The 23,775-nt window shown below is 38.4% G+C and overlaps 1 protein-coding gene across 4 annotated transcripts in view; it reads right to left on the bottom strand.

The window, feature by feature from the left end:
- PTPN12 (protein tyrosine phosphatase non-receptor type 12) overlaps positions 1-23,775 on the bottom strand; it is a 115,948-nt gene that overhangs the window by 17,758 nt on the left and 74,415 nt on the right. For 2 of the 4 annotated variants that reach the window (XM_074379302.1, XM_074379301.1), the window contains exons 9-14: positions 22,441-22,507; positions 18,963-19,040; positions 18,764-18,862; positions 12,780-12,865; positions 3,312-4,279; positions 1,736-1,777 (exon numbers count right to left, since the gene is read on the bottom strand). In XM_074379302.1, the coding sequence (XP_074235403.1) occupies positions 1,736-1,777; positions 3,312-4,279; positions 12,780-12,865; positions 18,764-18,862; positions 18,963-19,040; positions 22,441-22,507 (1,340 nt within the window). The remainder of the gene's footprint in view (positions 1-1,735; positions 1,778-3,311; positions 4,280-12,779; positions 12,866-18,763; positions 18,863-18,962; positions 19,041-22,440; positions 22,508-23,775) is intronic. The other 2 variants (XM_003921134.4, XM_010344670.3) reach the window with 1 other exon arrangement.

The raw sequence follows: 23,775 nt of genomic DNA, 5'->3' as shown, positions 1-23,775 counted from the left end.
AGGAGTTTGAGACCACCCTGGCCCACATGATGAAACCTCATCTCTACTAAAAATAAAAAATTAGCTGGGCATGGTGGCATGTGCCTGCGGTCCCAGCTACCTGGGAGGCTGAGACAGGAGAATCGCCAGAATCTAGGAAGTGGCGGTTGCAGTGAGCCGAGACTGTGCCACTGCACTCCAGCCTGGGTGACAGAGCAAGACTCCCTCGCAAAAAAAAATCCCTGTCATTCAGAAATCCAATGTATGACTGTAATTCACTAACAAGTTCTAGGACCAAAAAAAAAAAAAACCTCGAAACTCTAATTTTGGTGCCAGCAGTTCAATAAGATAATAATCTACAAAGGAAATAATTTACAAGGTAAATAAATAATCTATAAAGTAAATAATCTATATGGTAAATATTTGGCAACACATTAAAAATAGGACTTCTTGAAAGTATGCTGCAACAAAGAACATTTACACAAAGAAAAATCTTTAGTTAATATCAAACCAATAACATAGTTACGGTAGCGTGGGGGAAAACCCCAAAAATCACGTTTATAGTGGTTTTTGCTTTGAAATACAAAACCAAATGAACAAAAATGGGATGGCACATAGTAGGGTGTTTCTGTACAGCATGTCTTACTCTTTTTTTTTTTTTTTTTGAGATGGAGTCTTGCTCTGTGTCCCAGTCTGGAGTGCAGTGGCTCCATCTCGGCTCATTACAACTTTCACTTTACAGGTTTCAAGCTATTCTCCTGCCTCAGCCTCCCAAGTAGCTGGGACTACAGGTGTGTACCAGCACACCCAGCTAATATTTTCTATTTTTAGTAGAGATGGGGTTTCACCGTGTTAGCCAGGATGGTCTCGATCTCCTGAACTCGTGATCCGCCTGCTTTGGCCTCCCAAAGTGCTGGGATTACAGACGTGAGCCACAGGCCTGGATTTACTCTTTTTTTTTGCAGACAGGGCCTCCCTCTGTTGCCCAGGCAGAGTGCAGTGATGCACTTAGAGCTCACTGTAGCCTCAAGCTCCTAGGCTCAAGTGATCCTCCCACCTCAGCCGCTTGACCACAAGAGTGCACCACCATGCCTGGCTAGTTTTTCATCATTTTGCAGAGATGAGGTGTCACTATGTCGCCCAGACTGGTCATGAACTCCTGGACTCAAGTGATCTTTCTGTAATCCCCAAAGTGCTGGGATTACAGGTCTGAGCCACCAACAGACTGGACATGTGGCAGTAACTTTTAATGAGCATATCGTATCATGCATCCTTCTGGCCCTCATCAAATTCTATTTTCAGCAATGGTTTTAAAAGAACAATAAAACCTCCTAGGTACAATACCACATGCTTGATATACTAAAAAAAGCCCAGAAATGAAATTTCTTATCTACATATTTTCTTACATAGTTATAGCTGGACAGTTATATTTCAAACTCTGAAGTTGAGGAAGAAAAGACATTAGCAACTTAAAATTATGGTAAACTGGTAAAGTAATATCTATTATGCTAACCATTATCTTCTGAAGATCCTTCAAATAAAACAAAGACAAATCAAGTAAAGAGTATTGTGTAATTTAAGCAATTAGATTAAGACTGTCATCTATTCTACCAAAAAAACTCTCTCAAGTTAAAAAATACAGTATGTAATAGGGGAGGGACGGGGAGGTGGGGAGGTGGGAAGAGATAGCGTGGGGAGAAATGACAGATACAGGTGAGGGGAAGGAAGGCAGCAAACCACACTGCCATGTGTGTACCTATGAAACAATCTTGCATGTTCTTCACATGTACCCCCAAACCTAAAATGCAATAAAAAAATTAAAAAATTAAAAAAAAAGAAATTTCAAAATAATATTAAAGACATAGATGAAAGATAGAGGTAGATTCCTATAGGGTCTAAAATTCTTCTCCCATTGATGCTAAGGTTTAGCTGTATCCTTACTCTTCCCATGATTTGATTACTTAATCCCCCCATTTACCTTGTAAGCTAATAAATTTCTTCTTTGCCAAAAAAAAAAAAAAAAAAAAAAAATACAGTATGTGTGAGTTAGAGAAAATAAAAGCACTACTGTATGGGTGGTATAATGGGTCAGAAACAAAAAATAATCTTTCAAGGCCAGGTGTGGTGACTCACGCCTGTAATCCCGACACTTTGGGAGGCCGATGCAGGCAGATCACTTGAAGCCAGAACTTTGAGGCTGCCCTGGCAAACATAATGAAACCCTGTCTCTACTAAAAACACAAAAAGTAGCCAGGAATGGTGGCATGTGCCTGTAATCCCAAGTTACTCAGGAGGTTGAGGTGGAAGGATTGTTTGAGCCCAGGAGGTAGAGGTTGCATGTAGTCAGCCAAGATCACGACACTGCACTTCAGCCTGGGTGACAGAGTGAGATTCCGTCTCAAAAAAACAAAACAAAAAAGACAAAAACCACCAACAACAAAATAATCTTTCAAGGTCATGGTAATTATTTTGCCTGCACATTATAAATACCAGTATGTGTCACTATCAAAGAACACTGATGGTAAATGACCATTGATAATCAGTATATCAATAAATAGCTTTCAAATTTATATGTTTACTTAAAAGATGGCAGCCATCATTACTTTTAGCAGATCAAAGAGGGGGTTCAAGAAGCAATAATAAATTTTGGGAATTGAGTGCATGTATTATCTTGAAATGCTAAGAGTGCTTAAAAAAGAGTAATTCATTAAATTATAGCTTTGATGACTAGCTATGCAGATAGCCCACTCACTACTGAATGAATTAAACTGCCCATATTCTATTGAGTAGTTTGCAGTAGTGTTCTTGGGTTAAACTCAGGTTGAAAGCAGCCTTATTTGCAAGCATTTGTGAAATTAATAAAAATGAACAACCAAAAAAACCCAAAAGGTAATCCATAGTTAAAGGAATAGCAAAAAGATGACTAAATATTTATGAGAAACATGGGTGACATTGTACCACCAACCAAAACATTCTAGAGTATTTCTGCCACTGTTATTTTAAGTAATTCTTCCCTACGCTATTTCTAATTCTTCAATTACATAAATTTTTGACCAATACAAAAACACTAAGACCTACAATACAAAAGAAATAAATTATCCAGTTATAACTACTAAAATACTTTAGAAACACAAAACCCAGTAATGTAATGTGATCAAATTGTTAACAATAAATTAAAAACTTGTATAAAAAAATTAATATCTAAGACAATTTTGCTGTAGGTTCTATAGTATGGTGTGAAATAAAACATAATAAATTACTACAGCTAAAGTGATTAAAACAGTGACTGGCACATAGTAAAGACAATTAAGTATTAGACACTGTATTATTACCTTTTTCAGCACCTGAATGTATTGTTCCTGTTATATCATGTCTAGCAATGGACATTGGCAATACTTTCCTAGTAGAAATACTTTCAGTGCTAGTGGCAGCAGAAACTGTGGCACTTGCTGTTGAAATATTAGTTTTATTCTGGGTCACAGCACCATGAGAGTTTCTTTCATCTGAGTCCGAGTCATCAGAGTGAAGTGGATTAGTAAAACTGAGGGGTGTTCTGAAGAGAGGTGAAGTGTTATGATCCACAAGATCATGGGTTTCAACTCGTGTTGTAGGACTTGTTGTTAAACTCACAGTTTTCATAGTTTGATAGTAGGTATCTGAGGAATTGCCTTCAGATAAATCAGGTATGGGTATGGCATTTTCAGGTCCATGAAATGACCACGTTGCATGTCCTTTTTCATCAAGAGGCAAGCGGTCTGGCCTTGGAGGTGTGTCTGAATTCTGTGATTCTTCTGGTGGAGTAACTGGAACTTTGTTTGATTGTGTTACACTGCAGTCCACACAAGAATTCTGAGAAATATCATCGACATTTAGATCTGAACTTAATTCCTGTTGTTTAGAGATTTTATCAGTTATACAAGGTGAAGCAGATTTAATTTTAATTGCATGTCCCCTATTCAAAAGAGAGTTCCCATCAAAACTTTTTGGTCCCTCTTGGAGAGGGACCTTCTTAATCTCAAAACTTAAATTTCGTTCCAATTTTTTATCTATTTGTTCAACTGTTGATTCACTTTTCCCTGGAAGGTCTGTTGATTTACTGTAGTTCCTGTTGAGGTCTGCTGAATGTTGTTCTGATGAAACCATATGCAACACTGGCTTTGGATGGTATCTATCATTATCCTGCCACACAGTAGTGACTGTTGGGAAAGCTGAAGGGGGAGAAGGTGTCAAGATGGGTGGCACTGGATGAGGTTCTGGTGGCTGCAATATTTCTTCTTTAGCATCCCCTTCAACAAGGCAACTGAAAAACATTTAAAAAGAGCATTTTAAGACTGTTAAACACGTTAATACATGAGACTTATGTAGCTAAGACTAGTATATTAAGAGCTATTAGAATCTGGTTATTAATACAAATTGTAATTTTTCAGACTAAGAAAATTTAATGTTCATCAAGGTAATACACATATACTATTTAAAAAGTCAAATACAAGACTTTTAATAAAAATCATATTCCCCCCCCTCGCCCCATAGCCCTCCAGTTAGCCAGAGGCATCCACTTTCAACTCTTTTTTACAGTTGCTTCTAAAATTTACCTCTGTATTTCAGACTATTTCAAAAGTTATTTCTTAATCTTTATTTCACACATTTTCTACTGACTTGCTACTGTGGAAGTGTCCTTCTTTTCCATCTTTCTAATACTGTTATAACGTAATTTTTTGTTGCCATGATTTTATGTCTTTTCTTCTATAATGTCTTATTTTTCTCCTAATGACTGCCTCGGGTTTTTGATGGCTTAGCTCTCTATCCATCTTCAGTTACTCAGCTTTTCTTGTGTAACTTTCCTGCAGACTGGTATACCTCCTCTCAATAATAACAAGCACACCTGGTAACTAACAATACCACAGACATCCCTCTTAGTAACCTTTGGCCTCCTGCTCCAGTGTGAACCACTGGTTCCCTAGTCCACCACAGAGCTAATGTTCTCCCTGGTTTCAGATTCTCCTGTTTCCCCAGGTCACATCTTCCTCTTTCTGGGTATACTCCTTTGTTTGGGCGGTTTATATCCTCTAGTTGCCTTTATTTTTTTCCTTAAAGAGATGGGGCCAGGCACCGTGGCTCACACCTTTAGTCCCAGCACTTTGGGAGGCCAAGGTGGGCAGATCGCTTTCGCTCAGGAATTCAAGACCAGTCTGAGCAACATGGTAAAACCCCATCTCTACTAATAATACAAAAATTAGCCAGGTGAGGTGGTGCATGCCTGTAGTCCCAGCTACTCGGGAGGCTGAGGCAGAAGAACTGCTTGAGCCTGGGAAGTGGAGATGGCAATGAGCTGAGATTACACCACTGCATTCCAGCCTGGGCAACAGAGATGCTGCCTCAAAAAAAAAAAAAAAAAGATGGGGGCTGGGCACAGTGGCTTACGTCTATAAATCCTACCACTTTGGGAGGCCAAGGCAGTTGAACTGCTTGAGCGCAGGAGTTCAAGACCAGCCGGGGCAATATGGCAAAACCTTGTGCCTTCAACAAATAAAAAAAAAAAAACTAGCCAGGCATGGCAGTGCATGTGGAAGTGGGAGGATCACCTGAGCCTGGGTGGGGGGTGGGGGGTGTGGAGGCTGCAGTGAGCTGTGATCATGCTACTGTACTCCAGCCTGGGTGACAGAGTGAGATCCTGTCTTAAAAAAAAAAGAAACATAGGGTTTACTATGTTGCCCAGGCTTTGTTGCATTTTAAGAATTTTATATGAAGCAAACTTCTTGAGGGCTTGTATATCTTGAGTTCTTTTGATTTTCTTTTTCTTTCTTTCTTTTTTTTTTTAGATAGAGTCTTGTTCTGTTGCCCAGACTGGAGTACAGTGGTACCATCTTAGCTCACTGCAACCTCCACCTCCTGGGTTCAAGCAATTCTCATGACTGAGCCTCCTGAGTAACTGGGACTACAGGCACATGCCACCATGCCTGGCTAATTTTTGTATTTTTAGTAGAGACGGGGTTTTGCAATGTTGGCCAGGCTGGTCTCGAACTCCTGGCCTCAAGTGGTCTTCCTGCCTTGGCAGGAAGTGCTGGGATTACAGGGGTGAGTCACTGGGCCCCACATCAGAGTTTTTGCTTTTTTTTTCTTCAAGGTGAGCAACCTTTTTATTATCCAACCAGAATTGGTAGTAATCACATGGTACACCAGGTTTCCCTTTAAAAGAGACCCTGAAGTTCAGATTCTCTAGACAGGCTCCTGGAATAGGACATGGGAAGTTAAATGGGTATCTCCAGAATACTTAACAGTGTCATATTAAAACAACAGCAATACTCCCATAAGATGTTCCTATATCTGTTTAAGTTTTACAAGTAGATTCTTTTTTTGAGACAGGGTCCTGGCTCTGCTATCCGGTCTAAAATACAGTAGCACAATCTCGGCTCACTGCAACCTCTGCTTCTAGGGCTCAAGCCATCCTCCCAGTTTAGCCTCCTAAGTAGCTGGGACTACAGGTGTGTATTACCACACATGGCTAAGTTTTGTATTTTTTGTAGAGATGCGGTTTTGCCATGTTCATGTTGACCAGGCTGATCTCAAACTCTTAAACTCAAGCAATACACCTGCCATATCCTTCCAAAGACCTGAGACTGCAGGTGTAAGCCACTGCACCTGGCCTATAAGCAGGTTCTTATCTGAAAAGAGTAGCTATCGAATTTTTGTGATCTAAAACAAAAAATAATTGCAGACACCTCCTACAGTTTATAAAGCATACACAAAGATCAATAGGTTATCCTAAGAACACATAATACAAATAGAAAATAAGAGTTTTAAAAGGACGAAATAAAGTTTTGATATAAATTGAGGTTTATTATTTTCCCTACATGTACATGAGACCACTTTTCCACAATCAGTATTTTATTATTTTTACTGATACAGAGTCTTACTCTGTCGCTCAGGCTGGAGTGCAGTAGTGTGATCTTGGCTCACTGCAACCTCCACCTCCCAGGTTCAAGCAATTCTCCTGTCTCAGTCTCACAAGTAGCTGGGATTACAGGAATGCGCCATGACAGTGACTGATTTTTGTATTTTTGGTAGAGATGGGGTTTTCCTCATGTTGGCCAGACTAGTCTTGAACTTTTGACCTCAAGTGATCCGCCCTCCTTGCCATCTCAAAGTGCTGGGATTATAGGTGAGAGCCACTGTGTCCAGACTCATGATCAGTATGTTAGAGATTTACTTGATTAACAAACCCAATACATCCTTAACAGTACATTTCTCACAGGGCAGTTATGAGAATTACATGAGTTAACATCTGAATAACATTTAGAACAGTGCTTGACAGATATTGAGTATGGTATATGGGTTTGTTAATTATTTTCAAAGTTTTTTATTTTTAAAAAATCTTACTCCAAACTTCAGCATTATTTTTATCTTACTCTAAACCTCAACAAGGTTCTTACATCAGATGGTTTACAATTTCATAAGGTAACTTAAAAAAACTTATTTAAAAAATCTATTTTTATGCATTATATTAGGAACTTGGTGTATACCCTCTATATGAAAATTTATGCCATTTAATTCTAATATATTTTCTTTTTTTTCTCTAATTTGTTCTTCTCTACTCTCCTTTCAGACAATTAGTTCAGTGACTGATATTCTAGTTTGGCTTTCTGATTTCCTTATCTATTCTCTCCTACTTTCTCTTTATGTGTTCATTTTCTTGAAATAGTTCCTTGACTGTTTTCCAAACTTCTGCTTAATTTTTAAATTTATGGTATTATATTATTAATTTTTTTTTTTTTTTTTTGGAGACAGAGTCTTGCTCTGTTGCCCAGGCTGGAGTGCAGTGGTGTGATCTTGGCTCACTGCTACCTCTGCTTCCCGGATTCAAACAATTCTCCTGCCTGAGCCTACTGAGTAGCTGAGATTACAGGTGCACACCACCACGCTTGGCTAATTTTTGCATTTTTAGTAGACAGGGGGGTTCACCATGTTAGTCAGGCTGGTCTTGAACTCTTGACCTCGTGATCTGCCCGCCTTGACCTCCCAAAGTGCTAGGATTATAGGCATGAGACACCACACCCAGCCTGTATTTTTTTTTTTTTTTTTTTTTTTGAGACGGAGTTTCACTCTTGTTACCCAGGCTGGAGTGCAATGGCACGATCTCGGCTCACTGCAGCCTCCGCGTCCTGGGTTCAGGCAATTCTCCTGTCTCAGCCTCCTGAGTAGCTGGGATTACAGGCACGTGCCACCATGCCCAGCTAATTTTTTGTATTTTTAGTAGAGACGGGGTTTCACTATGTTGACCGGGATGGTCTCGATCTCTTGACCTCGTGATCCACCCGCCTCGGCCTCCCAAAGTGCTGGGATTACAGGCTTGAGCCACCGCGCCCCGGCCCCCAGCCTGTATTTTTAATTTCTAAGAGCTTCTTACTTATTACCCATAATTCTTCATGGTTGCAGCATTTCCCGATGACTGAGAAAAGTAGACAGTTGCTTCTTTTTTTCTCTCATCTTTTTAATTTTACTCTGTATTATCTCCGTTTCCTGTCTTTCACATCAGAGGCTTCTGTCAAATGCCCAATCATTCCTAGTTCTGTTCACTTTTAAGAATCGGAAGAACTGGAATACTGGCTGGGCATGGTGACTCACAACTACAATCTCAGCACTTTGAGAGGCCAAAATGGGTGCATCCCTTAAGCCCAAGGGTTTAAAACTGGCCTAGGCAATATGGAGAAAACCCATCTCTACAAAAAATACAGAAATTAGCTAGGCATGGTGGTGTATGTCTACAGTTCCAGCTAGTTGGGAGGCTAGGGTGGGAGCCTAGGAGGTCGAGGCTGCAGTGAGCCATAATCACACCACTGCACTCCAGCCTGGGCAACAAAGCAAGACTCTGTCAAAGAAAAGAAGAAAAAGAAAAGAACTGGAATATTAAAAATGACTGGAAGACATGTAAAATCATGTGATGTTTCAGTCAATGATGGGCCACACATACCATGGTGGCCCTATAATGTTATAATGGAGCTGAAAAAGTCCTATGAATTTCTAGCAAAATGCATTATTCACATGTTTGTTGTGATGCTGCTATAAACAAACCTATTGTGCTGTCAGTCATATAAAAGTATAGCACATATAATTATATACAGGACAAAATCCTTGATGATGATAATAAACAAAACAGTTATTGGCTTATATACTTACTTTTTTTTTGAGACAGTCTCGCCCTGTCACACCCAGGCTAACGTCCAGTGGAGCAATCTCGGCTCACTGCAACCTCTACCTCCTGGGTTCAAGCAATTCTCCTGTCTCAGCCTCCCAAGAAGCTGGGACTCAGGCCTGCGCCATGACACCCAGCTAATTTTTGTATTTTTAGTAGAGATGGGCTTTCACCATGCTGGCCAGGATGGTCTCGAACCCCCATCTTCAAGTGATCCACCTGTCTTGGCCTCCCAAAGTGCTGGGATTACAGGTGTGAGCCATTGAGCCTAACCATATACTTACTGTTTAATGTTAATTTTGAGTGTACTCCTAATTGTTAAAAAAAAGACTAGTTAACTGTTAAACAGCTTCAGCCAGGTCCTTCAGGAGGTATTCCAGAAGAAGGCATTACTATCATAGGAGATGACAGCTCCATGTGTTACTGCCCTGATATCCTTTCAGTAGGACAAGATGTGGAGGTAGAAGGCAATAATATTGATGATCCTGACCCTGTGTATGCTTAGGCTAGTGTGTATATGTTTCTCAGTTTTTAACAAAAATATTTAAAAAGTAAAAAAATAAAAATAAAACATATGCACAACACACACACAGACACACACAGACACACACACACACACACACACGGACTCAAGCAATCCTCCTGCCTTAGCCTCCCAAAAAGTTGGGATTATTAAGTGTTAGCCACTATGCCCAGCCAACATATACTTTATTATTTTTTAATATATACAAATTTTTAGACAGAGTCTTGCTTTGTTGGCCAGGCTAGAGTGCAGTGGCGCAATCTTGGCTCACTACAACCTTCGTCTCCCAGGTTCAAGCGATTCTCCAGCCTCAGCCTCCTGAGTAGCTAGGGCTGTAGGTGCCCACCACCACACCCAGCTAATACTAGTATTCCTCCCTGCTGATGGAGTCCTGCTCCGTCACCCAGGCTGGAGTGCAGTGGCGCAATCTCAGCTCACTGCAACCTCCATCTCCTGAGTTCAAAGCAACTCCCCTGCCTTAGCCTCAGCCTCCCAAGTAACTGGGACTGCAGGAATACGCCACCATGCCTGGCTAATTTTTGTATTTTTAGTAGAGTCAGGGTTTCATCACCATATTGGTCAGGCTGGTCTTGAGTTCCTGATCTTGTGATCTGCCTACCTTGGCCTCCCAAAGTGTTGGGATTACAGGCATGAGCCACTGTGCTCGGCTCCATCATGTACTTTAAACAATTTGTTTACTGTAGCCATACTGAAAAACAAACTATATTACTTTACCTGTTATTAACCTTACAATTTTCTGATTTTATTTTCAGTTATGTTGAAACAATTTATAATAGTTCTAAAACTCATCCCAACTTAGAAGCCACAAGAATCTCTTTGTCAAAAACAATGTTATGCTGGCATTTGATTCCATTACATGAAGAAAAAAGATGACCTATGCAGTTAATATAAAATCAAACACTGAAAACTTTTAGGATGTATGCCTAATAAAAATCTGTCTTAAGAGCCCGATGTGATAGCTCACGTCTGTAATCCCAGCACTATGGGAGACCAAGGTGGGTGGATCGTCTGAGGTCCGGAGTTCAAGACCAGCCTGACCAACAAGGTGAAACCCCATCTCTACTAAAAGTACAAAAATTAGCCAGGTGTGGTGGCAGGTGCCTGCAGTCCCACCTACTAGGGAGGCTGAGGCAAGAGAACTGCTTGAACCCAGGAGGCATAGGTTGCAGTGAGCCGAGATCGTGCCACTGCACTCTAGCCTAGGAGATGGAGCAAGACTACATCTCAAACAAAAAAAAAAGTATTGAGTTTAATATTTTTGTTAATATTCATTTGCTATTTCTTTACTATCTTTTTTGAAGAGTAACAGAAGTCAAATTTTTGAACAGGTATAGGAAAAAGGCTTAAAACTCAGATATTCTATTCTTCTTTTTCTTGTAAAATTAAGAGGCGACTGCTGCTATATGTAGTTAGAGGCAGAAGAACATTCAAATCATAAATATCAGTGTAGACTTTGAAAACCTCTGTATTGGCTTAATCTAAAAAAAATCAAATCAAAAGACAGAGTAGTAAAAATGTTACATTTTTTAGGGCCAGTAGTTTCCTTTAGGATCCTAGGGCTCATAAGTGGAACAGAGAAATTAAACAATTAACAGTTTATAGGTTTCAACTGGCTACCTTCCACAGATGGCTAAAATGCCAACCAATTTTGGTAGATACCAAAGTGGAAATCAAACAGGAAAGAACTACTAGTAAGTTTTGTCAGCACACAGTTAACATCTTAAACATTTAAATGTTGAGACCTGACCTCATCTATACATAGGCTTCCTGAGATTCCTGAGAGAAGTATGCAAAGGTATTCCAGAGACTGTAACAACTACCACACTTAAAAATCTGCTACTACAGACCAGGCAAGTAACTATATATTTTGTATACATTATCACTAATTCTTAACAATGCAAAATACTAGTACTATATTTCAGCACAATGAAGTAAAGAATTTTCAGAGAAGTAGCTTGTCCAAGTTCATTTAGTGGGAAATGCTTAAGTTAAAATTTGAAATGAGACCTATTTACATGAAAAATCCTCTTTATACCAGAGTATACTACCTCTTTTTGTACCAGGAGCTTCCTTTCCAGGCAGTTAGAATCTTGCATGGTCAAAATGAGAGTAAATTTATCCTGTGGTGTGCAGGGATTCTAACCAAACCTTCCATTACTGGGGGAAGCTGCAGGCTTTTTCTTTTGTTAAAAGAGATGATTTTATTAGAATGATCTCTTGGAATTAGCAACTCAATGTCAAGACATGACCCTGGCCATTTTATCCAACTTTCACCAAAGTTTTAAGATAGAAAGAATTGGTGTATCCTGTATAAAAAAAAATTATTTTGATGGGAGGCCAGTTTGGGCAGATCTACGTGCAAGAAAGACACTATAAAATATTCTAATAGCTTTTTAATTTAATCCTTAGGACAATACTGAAAAAAACTCCCTCTCCCCAGGAATAAATAAACTAATTCTAGATCCCAGAGCTAACTGGCAGAAAAGGAGTTGAAACTACCATCTTCTGACTCTGTATTCTTTCCATACTACTATGTCACTGACCTAGCAGCTACCCTGAACAAGAAGGGAAGGAAAAGACGAATATATATGATTTTAACTACTATAAATCAGCTTGGCAGAAAAGCAAGAAAAACTAAAGAAATAAACTAATCTTTGCTAGTAACGTTATTAAATATAACATAACCTCTTCAACACGCATATAATTTTTGGCAAACATATTCAGTCACCAAGGAAAACAATGAAAATCTTTAGAATAACTAAAATTTTAACTATATCACATATAATTTGATATATAAAATTTATATATCAAAACATAAACTACAGTCAATTCATGGTGGTATCTACATTCTGCCACAGTGTATTGAAATTTTATCCAAAATGAAACCAAATTTTTAGTGAACTGTAACAAATTAGTTGTTTTGTTATGTTTTGTCATGTATGCTACAGACTAACAAAATAATAATAAAAGTTATAATATTTAGAAATATTCAGATTTTGTCATTTTAATTTACAGTGAATAAAAACAAGTACACTTTTAAAGAAAATGTTTAAAGACACACAATACCTGCGGGTCCTTGGTGGTTTTGGAGGAGGAGAATCTTGTTTTTCAGCATCTGTGGAGCTGACCATGTTTTCAGTGTTAATTTCATTCTGCCAAGGGAAAAAATGCTTCACTAAGGTTATGAGAAAAATAATTTTTCCTCTTCATGTTTCAACTAAATTGTTTCTGTGCTTTTCAATCCTTAAAACAATGCCAATTTTGCCAAGTTAAATTAAAAAAAAAAAAAAAGAGTCTTATATTCTGGCTCTATATTTTAGCCTGAAGGACCAGACTTCAATGGGAGACATTGTATCAAAAAAAAAAAAAAAAAAAAAAAACGCATCACAGTTACTGAAAGATCAAGGTATACGGTAGCATTTTAACACATCTCAAAAGATACTGTAAAAACATAGGTTTCCCAAGATAACATGGATCAAAGAACATAGTATCCTCCCACGTCCCCCATCACTACCACTAGAAGCTTAACATATACGGAGAGAAAAAAGGTCAACAAATAAGGCTTATACCATTTATGGAGTAATGGAGTATCTTTTTTTGACTCCCCATTACTACCTAGTACTTTTAAATTGGTCCCAGGATTCATTTTAACCATTTCTTGCCTTACTCTCACTCTATGTCACTATGTGGAGTGCCCTAATCTATTAGGGAATATAGCTCCTATATCACTGGCTAACCAAATGGACCTCAAAAAGGTAGACAGAGTCCATCCCAGGAATATCCTTGATTCTTGCTGGTCACAAGGACCAATGACTTCATTAACATTGATGCTTCAGAGTCAAAACACATAAGCACCTTAGGTTTAGGACTGTAAATAGAGGAGCTATGAAATTAAAATACTGCCTTGAATTGGTTTCACTGTCAACATATCTCATATTTATCTAGCTAGGGTATTTTAATTCTAGGGTATGTTATATCCAGGCGACAGGAATTATTTTCACCCTTGCCAACATCTTGGATAATTTTAGAAAGCAACCATCTTTACATATACTATCAACTAAGGAAATCTGAAACTGCAGTTGCACTTTATTTTGTTGTTATTGTTTTTTTTAATTAAAAGGCACTTCTGCTACGTCCATCATGACAGCTTGTGCTTACAACTGTTACTTCAATTATTTCCAACTAAAACAACAGAGATCTCAACTTCCTAGCAATTTTAAGTGCACCCTATCTCCTTATATATAATCTGATGAATTAGAGGTTTTACACATCTCACTACCTGACCAGAAAAATAGAGTTACATCATAAGACTTAAAGCACTCATCCTTAATTAAATCCACCCACCAATATTGAGGCATTGGTGCAGAAATATCTGGCTATAGGTAGGGTGACCATATAATTTATTGTCCTCATCAAGGCTCTTTACAGTATGAAAAAGGAGCATTATTAATTATTATACCTAGAAAACTAGTGTAAACTGGTGTGCCTTAGGCAAATCAGGACTTTTGATCACCAAAGTTTCAGATCCTCAGGTACCACCAGAATTTAGAGACTCTGCATGGAAAAGGTACCTATTAGGCCAGGCATGGTGGCTCACACATGTAACCCTGGCACTTTGGGAGGCTGACATGGGTGAATCACTTGAGGTCAGGAGTTTGAGACCAGCCTGGGCCAATATGGGGAAACCCTGTCTCCACCACAATACAAAAATTAGCTGGGTGTGGTGGTGCACATCTATAATTCCAGCTACCTGGGAGGCTAAGGCAGGAGAATCACTGGAATCTGGGAGGCGGAGGTTGCAATGAGCCGAGATCATGTCACTGCACTCCAGCCTGGGCGACAGAGCGAGACTCAGTCTCGAAAAAAAAAATACCCCAACATATTATTAATCATCTACTTATGATTTCCATTACAGATATAATAATTCTATAATAACATTTGGTATTTTGTACCAAAGTATGCACTAAGTAGGTTAAATAAAAAATAAAAGCAAACCATATGAAACGCCTTCTAATTTGAACTGTTTCTAACCTACAAAACAGCATTTTTTTTTTGGTAGCACAACATAAACAGACTCATGTCATGTCAATGAAATATTCTGTCGCCAAGTGAATGCAATATCAAACTCACAAAAACAAGCAAATAAAACAAAAAATGTTTTCTTTGGATTTTGGAACTGCAGGTAAGGCACTGTGGACATCTATGTGAAATGCACTGAACAACGTCAGCACTGCAGAGGATACTAAAATGTAAAAAGGACATGGTATTATATTTAACTTCAAAATGTATAATCTGGCGAACCTGCCAAAAAAAAAAAAAAAAAAAAAAGAAGAAGAGTAATACTACAGCCCCAAAGTGGCATAATCAGTACTATGAAACTATGAACTCAGAACCAGAAGTTGTTATAGTTGAGAATATTAAGAATGCAATTGAGAAAAAACAAGTTGACAATATTAAGGTAAAATGTAGAATTGCATGAGGGCTGGGTAAGATTTTGACAAAAAAAGAATGAGGATTGGAAGAGACAAAACAGGTGGAATGGCAGGTGGAAGGGTAAAGAGAATATGAGATAGTAAGGACATTTTAGGTAAACACTACATGTGACAAAGTAAAGGTTTCATGACGGATTCCTTTTTCTGGGTAAATAAGAGCATGACAAAGCCATTAACAGGAAGAGCAAAAAGAGAACTTCTGGTGGAGATTAGCTTTCAGAACATACTGAGTTTCCTCTGATTAAAGCAATCAATGTGGCAGTGCAGAACTGCAACTCAATGGAGAGCCACTACCTAAGCAGCATGAACAAAGCCTCCTGGTCACTGGACTTTACAAACAATGCTCTTCTTGGATTTCCTGGTTAATGTCTGCTATACACCTACATCTTCTGATTCTCTTTTATTACCTACAATTTTTGAGTTCACATTTGTCAGGTATACAACTTGCTGAAGCAATCACCAACTTTTGAAATGGATAAGAATTTTAGGAATTAAATAATCTAGTGCAGTGGCACGATTATAGCTCTACAGCCTTGAACTCCTGGGCTCAAGTAACTACTCTACTTCAGCCTCCCCCACAGCCAGGACTACAGGCATGTGCTAACATACCTGGGTAATGAAATTTTTTTTGTAGAGATGGGGTATCGCTACGTCACCCTAGAAGATCTCAAACTCCTGGTCTCAAGCAATTCTCCTTGCCTGGCAACCTAAAGAGGTGGGATTACAGGCATGAAATGAGCCATGGCGCCTAGCCTGTGTTCTCTTGTTTTAAGCAGAAGTTTCTAAAGTTGTCTTGTGTACTATTATTTTCCATAAAACAGGGCCGAGCGTGGTAGCTCACGCCTGTAATCCCAGCACTTTGGGAGGCCAAGGCAGATGGATCAGGAGGTCAGGAGTTTGAGACCAGCCTGGCCAACCTCATCTCTACTAAAAACACAAAAATTAGCCAGGCTTGGTGTCGGGTACGTGTAGTCCTAGCTACTCAGAAGACTGAGGCAGGAGAATCGCTTGAACCCAGGAGGCGAAGGTTGTAGTGAGCTGAGACTGTGCCACTGCACTCCAGCCTGGGTGACAAGAGTGAGACTCCATCTCAAAAAAGAAAAAAAAAATCTGGATGCATTCAGAGAAAAAGAAAATAACTAAATAACAGTTATATGAAAGGTGACAAAAAAATTAAGAAACAAATTATCTAATATTTAAGAATATTTTCAGCTATAGAAAAAATAAAAAGCAGGGTGCTTTAAATTTAAAAAAAATTATATTTTAGGAAAAAAATCCAGAATTCATGATCACATCTAAAATATACTACACAAACACAAAAAAAGGACCATAACACAAACTATTATTGCTATTACTTAATCATTCTAGAATTGAAATACTGGTGTTGACAGTACTAGTGATGGTGTCTTTTCTTTTCAAAGAACCAGCTCCTGGATTTATTGATTTTTTGAAGAGTTTTTTGTGTCTCTATTTCCTTCAGTTCTGCTCTGATCTTAGTTATTTCCTGTCTTCTGCTAGGTTTTGAGTTTTTTTGATCTTGCTCCTCTAGCTCTTTCAATTTTGAAGTGATGGTGTCTTTTATAAACAAGATAAAATGGCAAGATGCACAGATGTTTGCTTATTAAGGTATTTCTAAATCTTGGTCAATATGATATAGGCTTACAGAATAAGTTTTCTCTTTAGGTATCTCACTTCAGGAATTCACTTTAGTTGTAAATACCTCCCCCCAAAATAGTATTTATTTTAAAGTTTAAAATAACCAAGTAGTATATCAAACTAAAATTTCTACTTCTACAAAAATAATTCTGGAACACAGAACATTTAAAAAAAAAACCTTTTACCTATTAACTAAATTGTCAGAAAAGTAGTAAGTGTGGCTGGGCACAGTGGCTCATGCCTGTAATCCCAGCACTTTGGGAGGTTGAGGCGGGTGGATCACAGGTCAGGAGATCGAGACCATCCTGGCCAACACGGTGAAACTCTGTCTCTACTGAAAAGAAAAAAAAATTAACCAGCCTTGGTGCTGTGTGCCTATAGTCCCAGCTACTCGGGAGGCTGAGGAAGGGGAATCACTTGAATCACTCCAGCTTGGTGACACAGCGAGACTCGGTCTCATAAGAAAAAAAAAGTGTTTATACCCTATGTAGCTTTTTGAAATATTAAATATCTCAACTTAGATAAAATTATACAAAATAATTTAAACATCTGTCTGGGCACAGTGGCTCAAATCTATAATATTAGCACTTCGGGAGGTTGAGACATGTAGATCACCTGAGATCAGGGGTTTGAGATTAACCTGGCTAACTTGGCAAAACCCCATCTCTACTAAAAATACAAAAATTAGCTAGGCATGGTGGCACATGCCTATAATTCCAGCTATTCCGGAGGATGAGGCACGAGAATCGGCTTGAATCTAGGAGACAGAGGTTGCTGTAAGCAGAGATCGTGTCACTGCACTCCAGCCCTAAGCAAAAGAGTGAGACTCCATCACACAAAAAACATACATTTGATTCTACATTATAAAATATTTGGCTAGATTCAGAACATGTCATAACATCATTTAATTAAGCTAAAGGCATTGTAGGAGGTTTTCTTGGACAATAATTACTATGTTAATGAAGAAGAATAAGAATGAGATCACATAAAACTTAAAAACCTGAAATTGGCACTTGGCTAATAAAAGAAATGCATATTTCCTAAAACTCATGGACCAATATTAGATTTATCTTAACAAACTGAGATCACCATTTGGTAATAAATCTCTCATTTGGAAAACCAAGGAAGTTCAAACAAATATTCTGGGAACTGACAAAACCATTTAAAGGCAGAAAAGAAAAACAAAGATTATAAATGTTGTAACGCATTTCTTCATACTTGGTTTAACAATGTAATAGTTATCACAGACTCAATGATAAAGATGTAAAGAAAAATTCTACACACAAAAAAAAAGTTCAGCACCTTCAGGAACAAGGTGGTTATATACAGAAAGGAAACAAGACAATTGATTAGAAAACAAGGGCAGAAATGAGAACACTGAGAAAACAGTATTTTTCTCAGGGCTAGAAGTTGAATATCCAATAAGATGTTATATGGCTAGAATAACACTGAATTACAACATGACGAAAAGGACTTAATTATGGCTCTATAATTCTGCTTAATTGAAAAGTATATACACAAATAACCAAAACACTTTATACAAAATAAAATTCAATTACAATCAATGCAGAATTACTTAGGTGGGGGTGGAAGGAAAGAGTAAAGAAAACAATGCAACTTTTTTTTAAAAAGTAAAACATTAACCATGTATATGGTTTTTGACATAAGATCTTTCCTAACTTTATTTAGAACATTATTAACCTTATATTGGAGTCACTAAATATCATTCATAATAGAGACACAGATAAGAGGGAAATGAGTTTAACAAAATCCATGTTAAGTAAAAATAATAAATGTCCTGGACATTCTTGTGTCAGACAAAACACAAGATGACAACTAAAAGCTATTACATCTTAACAAAAAGTAAAAGTTTCCCAAAATTAACAGGCCAAGAACACTTACCACTCCATCAGTAACTTCCTGAGCTCCACGAATTTCATATAGTTGTAGCTGTTTTTCAAACAGTTGGGCAATAGCTCTATGAACAAGCTCATATTGCTCCTATGAGGGAGAAAAATGATTAAAAAAACAAAAAGAAAAAACATTTTAAAAAAGAAGAAAGCATTTATAAAATACAGTTTATAAAGGAAAACAACTATACCTTTGTTTGTACTGCAGAATGCCTTTGTGTTCTCATTTCTTGTATTAAATTAAATACATTAAATTCCTCTGGTATTTTCTAAAACAGAAAATTTAATACATAAACTTTGTGTATCTATTCAGAAAACAGTAAAATAGTCTTTAGCTTTTCACATAAAACTTGAATAAATGCTGGTTTACTGCAAACATTTACTGAACACCACCTGTATCTCATACACTATGCTTGGCACTGTGGAAACAAAACTGTTCTTGACCCTCAGCATCCAAGCTGGGGAGCCAGTTATGTCCCTCCAAAGCATGTCTGCAGCATAGCAGGAATAAAGAGGCTGCGGCTAACTGCTGAGTGTGTGGAGTGACAATATAGTTGGGTATTAAAAGGTTAATCCATAAGAAGTGAAGGAAATACGCATAAGCATAGCAGACTGAATGTATAATCTATCTGGGGAATTCAGAAGTTTGATGTAGATAAAGCCTAAGACTAAAAGAAGGAGAACGTACTCAAAGGAGGAGAAAAGAGAAGGATATTTGGGATCAGACTGTGAACATAATATAGACTGAACTTATTCTATAGGCCAGTATCTTCTGCATTGGCTATATGAGGACCAGCGAAAAGGTCTAGGCAAAAATACAGATCCCTTGGCTCCATCTTGGGGAACTAATTATGAAACAACCTAGGTAATTATTTTGTGTGTATGGAATTGGAACTACTACAATAGGCAATGCTGACATGGAAGATCTGATTCATGTAATTTTTTATATCAGGAAAGACGATAGTCTGAAAGGGTGAGAAACTGTTGGAGGTTTACAGAAGCAAAACTATTGGACCTGTTATCAACAAGACTATTTTGGAGTGATTACGATGGAAGAGTTATAAATGATTTCCAGGTCTGATGCTTGGGAGTCCTTTATATACATTGTAAGATTTTTACATCAAGACTTAACCTAGGCCGGGCGTGGTGGCTCACGTCTGCAATTCCAGCACTTTGGGAGGCCAAGGCAGGTGGACCACCTGAGGTCAGAAATTTCAGACCTACTTGGCCAACATGGTGAAACACCATCTCTACTAAAAATACAAAAATTAGCCAGGTGTGGTGGCACGTGCATGTAATACAAGCTACTCAGAAGACTAAGAGAGGAGAATCACTGGAACCTGGGAAGCAGAGGTTATAGTGAGCTGAGATCACACCACTGCACTCCAGCCTGGGCAACAGAGCGAGACTCCATTTCAAACAAACAAACAAACAAAAAAGACCCAGGCCAGTCATCGGTGGCTCATGCCTGTAATCCCAGCACTTTGGAAGGCCGGGGCAGACAGATCATGAGGTAGGGAGTTCAAGACCAGCCTGGCCAACATAGTAAAACCCTGTCTCTACTACAAATACAAAAATATAGCCAGGTGTGGTGGCGGGCGTCTGTAATCCCAGCTACTTGGGAGGCTGAGGCAGGAGAATCACTTGAACTTGGGAGGTTCGAGTTCTCTAACTTGAGTTGAGACTCCGACTCAAAAAAAAGACTTAACCTAAGTTCTAAGATTAATTATGGTAAGCCAAAGTGAATCAAATGAGGTCTATGTTCAAAATACACAACTTTTATTTTTGAGACAGAGTCTTGTTCTGTCACCCAGGCTGAAGTGCAGTGGTGCGATATCAGATCACTGCAACCTCTGCCTCCCAGGTTCAAGCAATTCTCCTGTTTCAGCCTCCCAAGTAGCTGAGATTACAGGTGCCCACCACCACGCCTGGCTAATTTTTGTATTTTTAGTAGAGATGGAATTTCATCGTTTTGGCCAGGCTGGTCTCAAACTCCTAACCTCAGGTGACTCGCCCTCCTTAGCCTCCCAAAGTGCTGGAGATTATGGCATGAGCCACTGCGCCCAGCCAAAATACACAACTTTTAAAATGACAAGATGTTTGTTTTGTTTGCTAGCATTCATTTAAGTGCCCCATTCCAATTTTAGTCTTTGACTTTTATGTTAAAATGCAACAGAATCCTAGTTTTGCTCACTTAAGAATTTTTATCTGAGTATTAGATGATTATAGTTGTTGAGGAAAAAAATATTTAACTCCAGAGGGCTTCTTAAGGAACTGTTTAACATGTAAACATTTCCTTGCCAAAAAAAAGGAGAGATGGCAGGGAAAAAAAAGAAATAAAAGGAAGAAAGAAAAAGAAAAAAGAAACATTTTATTAATTCTACTTTGTACAAGACAAAGATGAACAATTCATAAAAACTATAAAGTTAGAAGGATTAAAAGCACCTCCCTAGAAATGAACACATTATGAAACCAGCAAAAGAACCAAATGTATAACAAGTGAAGAGACTTGTTTTTCAAATCTATAATGAAGTCTGTATCTTATTTATCCATCTTCCACAGTATCAAACACTCTTATCTTAGAAAAAGCAGTGGTAAGAACAACAATCACAACAGCAACAGTAATAAACACTAACAATAAACTGGGTACTTGCTATTTAGCACACACAGTTCTGAAGACCTTTATCAAGGTTAATTTACTAATTCTTATGCATTTTACTATTATGATCCCTATTTTCTGATGAATAAATAGAGACACAATGGGATTAGTATTTTGACCAACATCCCACAGCTAGTAAAGGAGGAAGCCAGAATTACCATCGCGGCATTTTGGCTCCAGGCAGCATTCATGGACCACAATACTATCACGTCTCCAGCAGGCATAAATATGTACTGAATGAAATACACTTATATCTAGAACATATATAAAAGGCAATAGGCCAGGTGCACTGGCTCACACCTGTAATCCCAGCACTTTGGAATGCCGAGGTGGGTGGATCACCTGAGGTCAGCAGCTTGAGATCAACCTGGCCAACATGGTGAAACCCCATCACTACTAAAAATACAAAAAATTAGCTGAGCGTGGTGGTGGGCGCCTGTAATCCCAGCTACTAGGGAGGATGAGGCAGGAGAATTGCTTGAACCCAGGAAGCGAAGGTTGCAATGAGCTGAGATCGCGCCATTGCACTCTAGCCTTGGCAACAACAGTGAAACTCTGTCTCTAAAAAGGCAATGAAATTCAGTATTGGAAAAGTCAGTAAGTTTATATCCTAATGCAAATAATCACTCACTTAGAACATTCTTACACTGTTGCCCAATGCATTATCTCAAGGTAATATGCAGCAATTATACCTTTCCTCTATCTTTCTTTTTTTAATCGTTTTTATTTTTTAATTATTTTTAGAGACAGCGGTCTACCTATGTTGCCCAGGCTGGTCTTGAGCTTCTGGGCTCAAGCGATCCTCCCACCTTGGCCTCCCAAAGTTCTGGTATAACAGAAGTAAGCCACCGAGCATCGCATTCACTATCTTTATTTCTTACTTAATAAAACTATTTCAGAAAAATCACATGTATAATAAAATATACACTATAATTTACTGCAATTAATGATTAAATATGAAAACTGCAATAGATCAACTGGATATAATGCTACAAAAAAATTGTTCTTACCCCAGCTTTTAGTAAATTCCATGTATAATCTATGGCACAAATGGCACCTGTTCTTCCACAGCCTGCACTAAGGATACAAAGTTTGAAAAAAGTAATTTGATTTTTGTGACAAAAGAACTATAAAATAAATGTGGATGGATATGTTAATATTCGGAAACAAAAAAAATCATTTAAGAAGTTTGACAAAATTCTACTTAGCAAACAAAATACAACTTAAAGTATGTTCATGGCAAGATCCGTAACATAGTACACATAAACACTATGATTTTTCCTATATGTGCATACCTATGATGAAGTTTAATTTATAAATCAGGCACAACAGGAGATTAACAACAATAACTAGTAACAAACTAGACAATGATAACAATCTGCCAATATCACTTCTCTTGAGGTTTGGGCCATTATAAGTAAAATAAGTGACGCCTGATCATAAGCATTAGGACATCATGACAGTCTATTTGATAACTGCAATGCCTACTGTGTGACTAATGGGTTGGTAGAGTCTACAATGGACTATGGGATGATTTATCTCTCAGGCATGACATACTTCCCACGCTTCTTAGAATGGTGCAGCATCTAAAACTTACAAATTGTTTACCTTTGAAATTTTCCATTTGATATTTTTGGACTATGAGTAACTGAGACTGAAGAAATTGGAAGTCATGAATATGGAGGGCCTATTGTCTATCTTTTAAACATTTCATTTAAGGGGCTGGGCACAGGGGCTTATAACTGTTGTTCCAGCACTTTAGGAGGCAAAGGCAGGAGGATCACTTGAGCCTGGGAGGTCAAAGCTGCACTGAGCAATGATGGCACCAATGCCAGCCTGGCTAACAGCGCAACTCCATCTCAAAAAGAAAAAAAAAAATAATTTACGAACTTCCAAGAGTAAGTGACTCAGAATGGCTACTATGCCGTGACTCTGGAAGTCTACTACATCAGAAAACGTGACTAGCTGACAACACCTTTGCAGAGACATATTTATTTTATGTTCAAGATGGCTCTTGTGGCTGGGCGCAGCAGCTCATGCCTGTAATTCCAACACTTTGGGAGACCTAGGCGGGTGGATCACTTGAGGTCAGAAATTTGAGAACAGCCTGGCCAACATGGTTGAAACCCCATCTCTACTAAAAAACACATAGTAGGCTGGGTGGGTGGCAGGCACATGTAATCCCAGCTATTTGGGAGGCCGAGCCAGGAGAATAGTTTGAATTTGGGAGGTGGTGGTTGCAGTGGTCCAAGATCACACCATTGCACTCCAGCCTGGGTGACAAGAGCAAAACTCCATCTCAAAAGAAAAAAAAGGTGTTATTGTTTTAGAGTACAGAAGGAAAT

The sequence above is a fragment of the Saimiri boliviensis genome, chromosome 10 (genome assembly GCF_048565385.1).
Source record: "Saimiri boliviensis isolate mSaiBol1 chromosome 10, mSaiBol1.pri, whole genome shotgun sequence".
Lineage (NCBI taxonomy): Eukaryota > Metazoa > Chordata > Mammalia > Primates > Cebidae > Saimiri > Saimiri boliviensis.
Note: the sequence above shows the minus strand (reverse complement) of the source record. Positions and strands in the feature narration are given on the sequence as shown.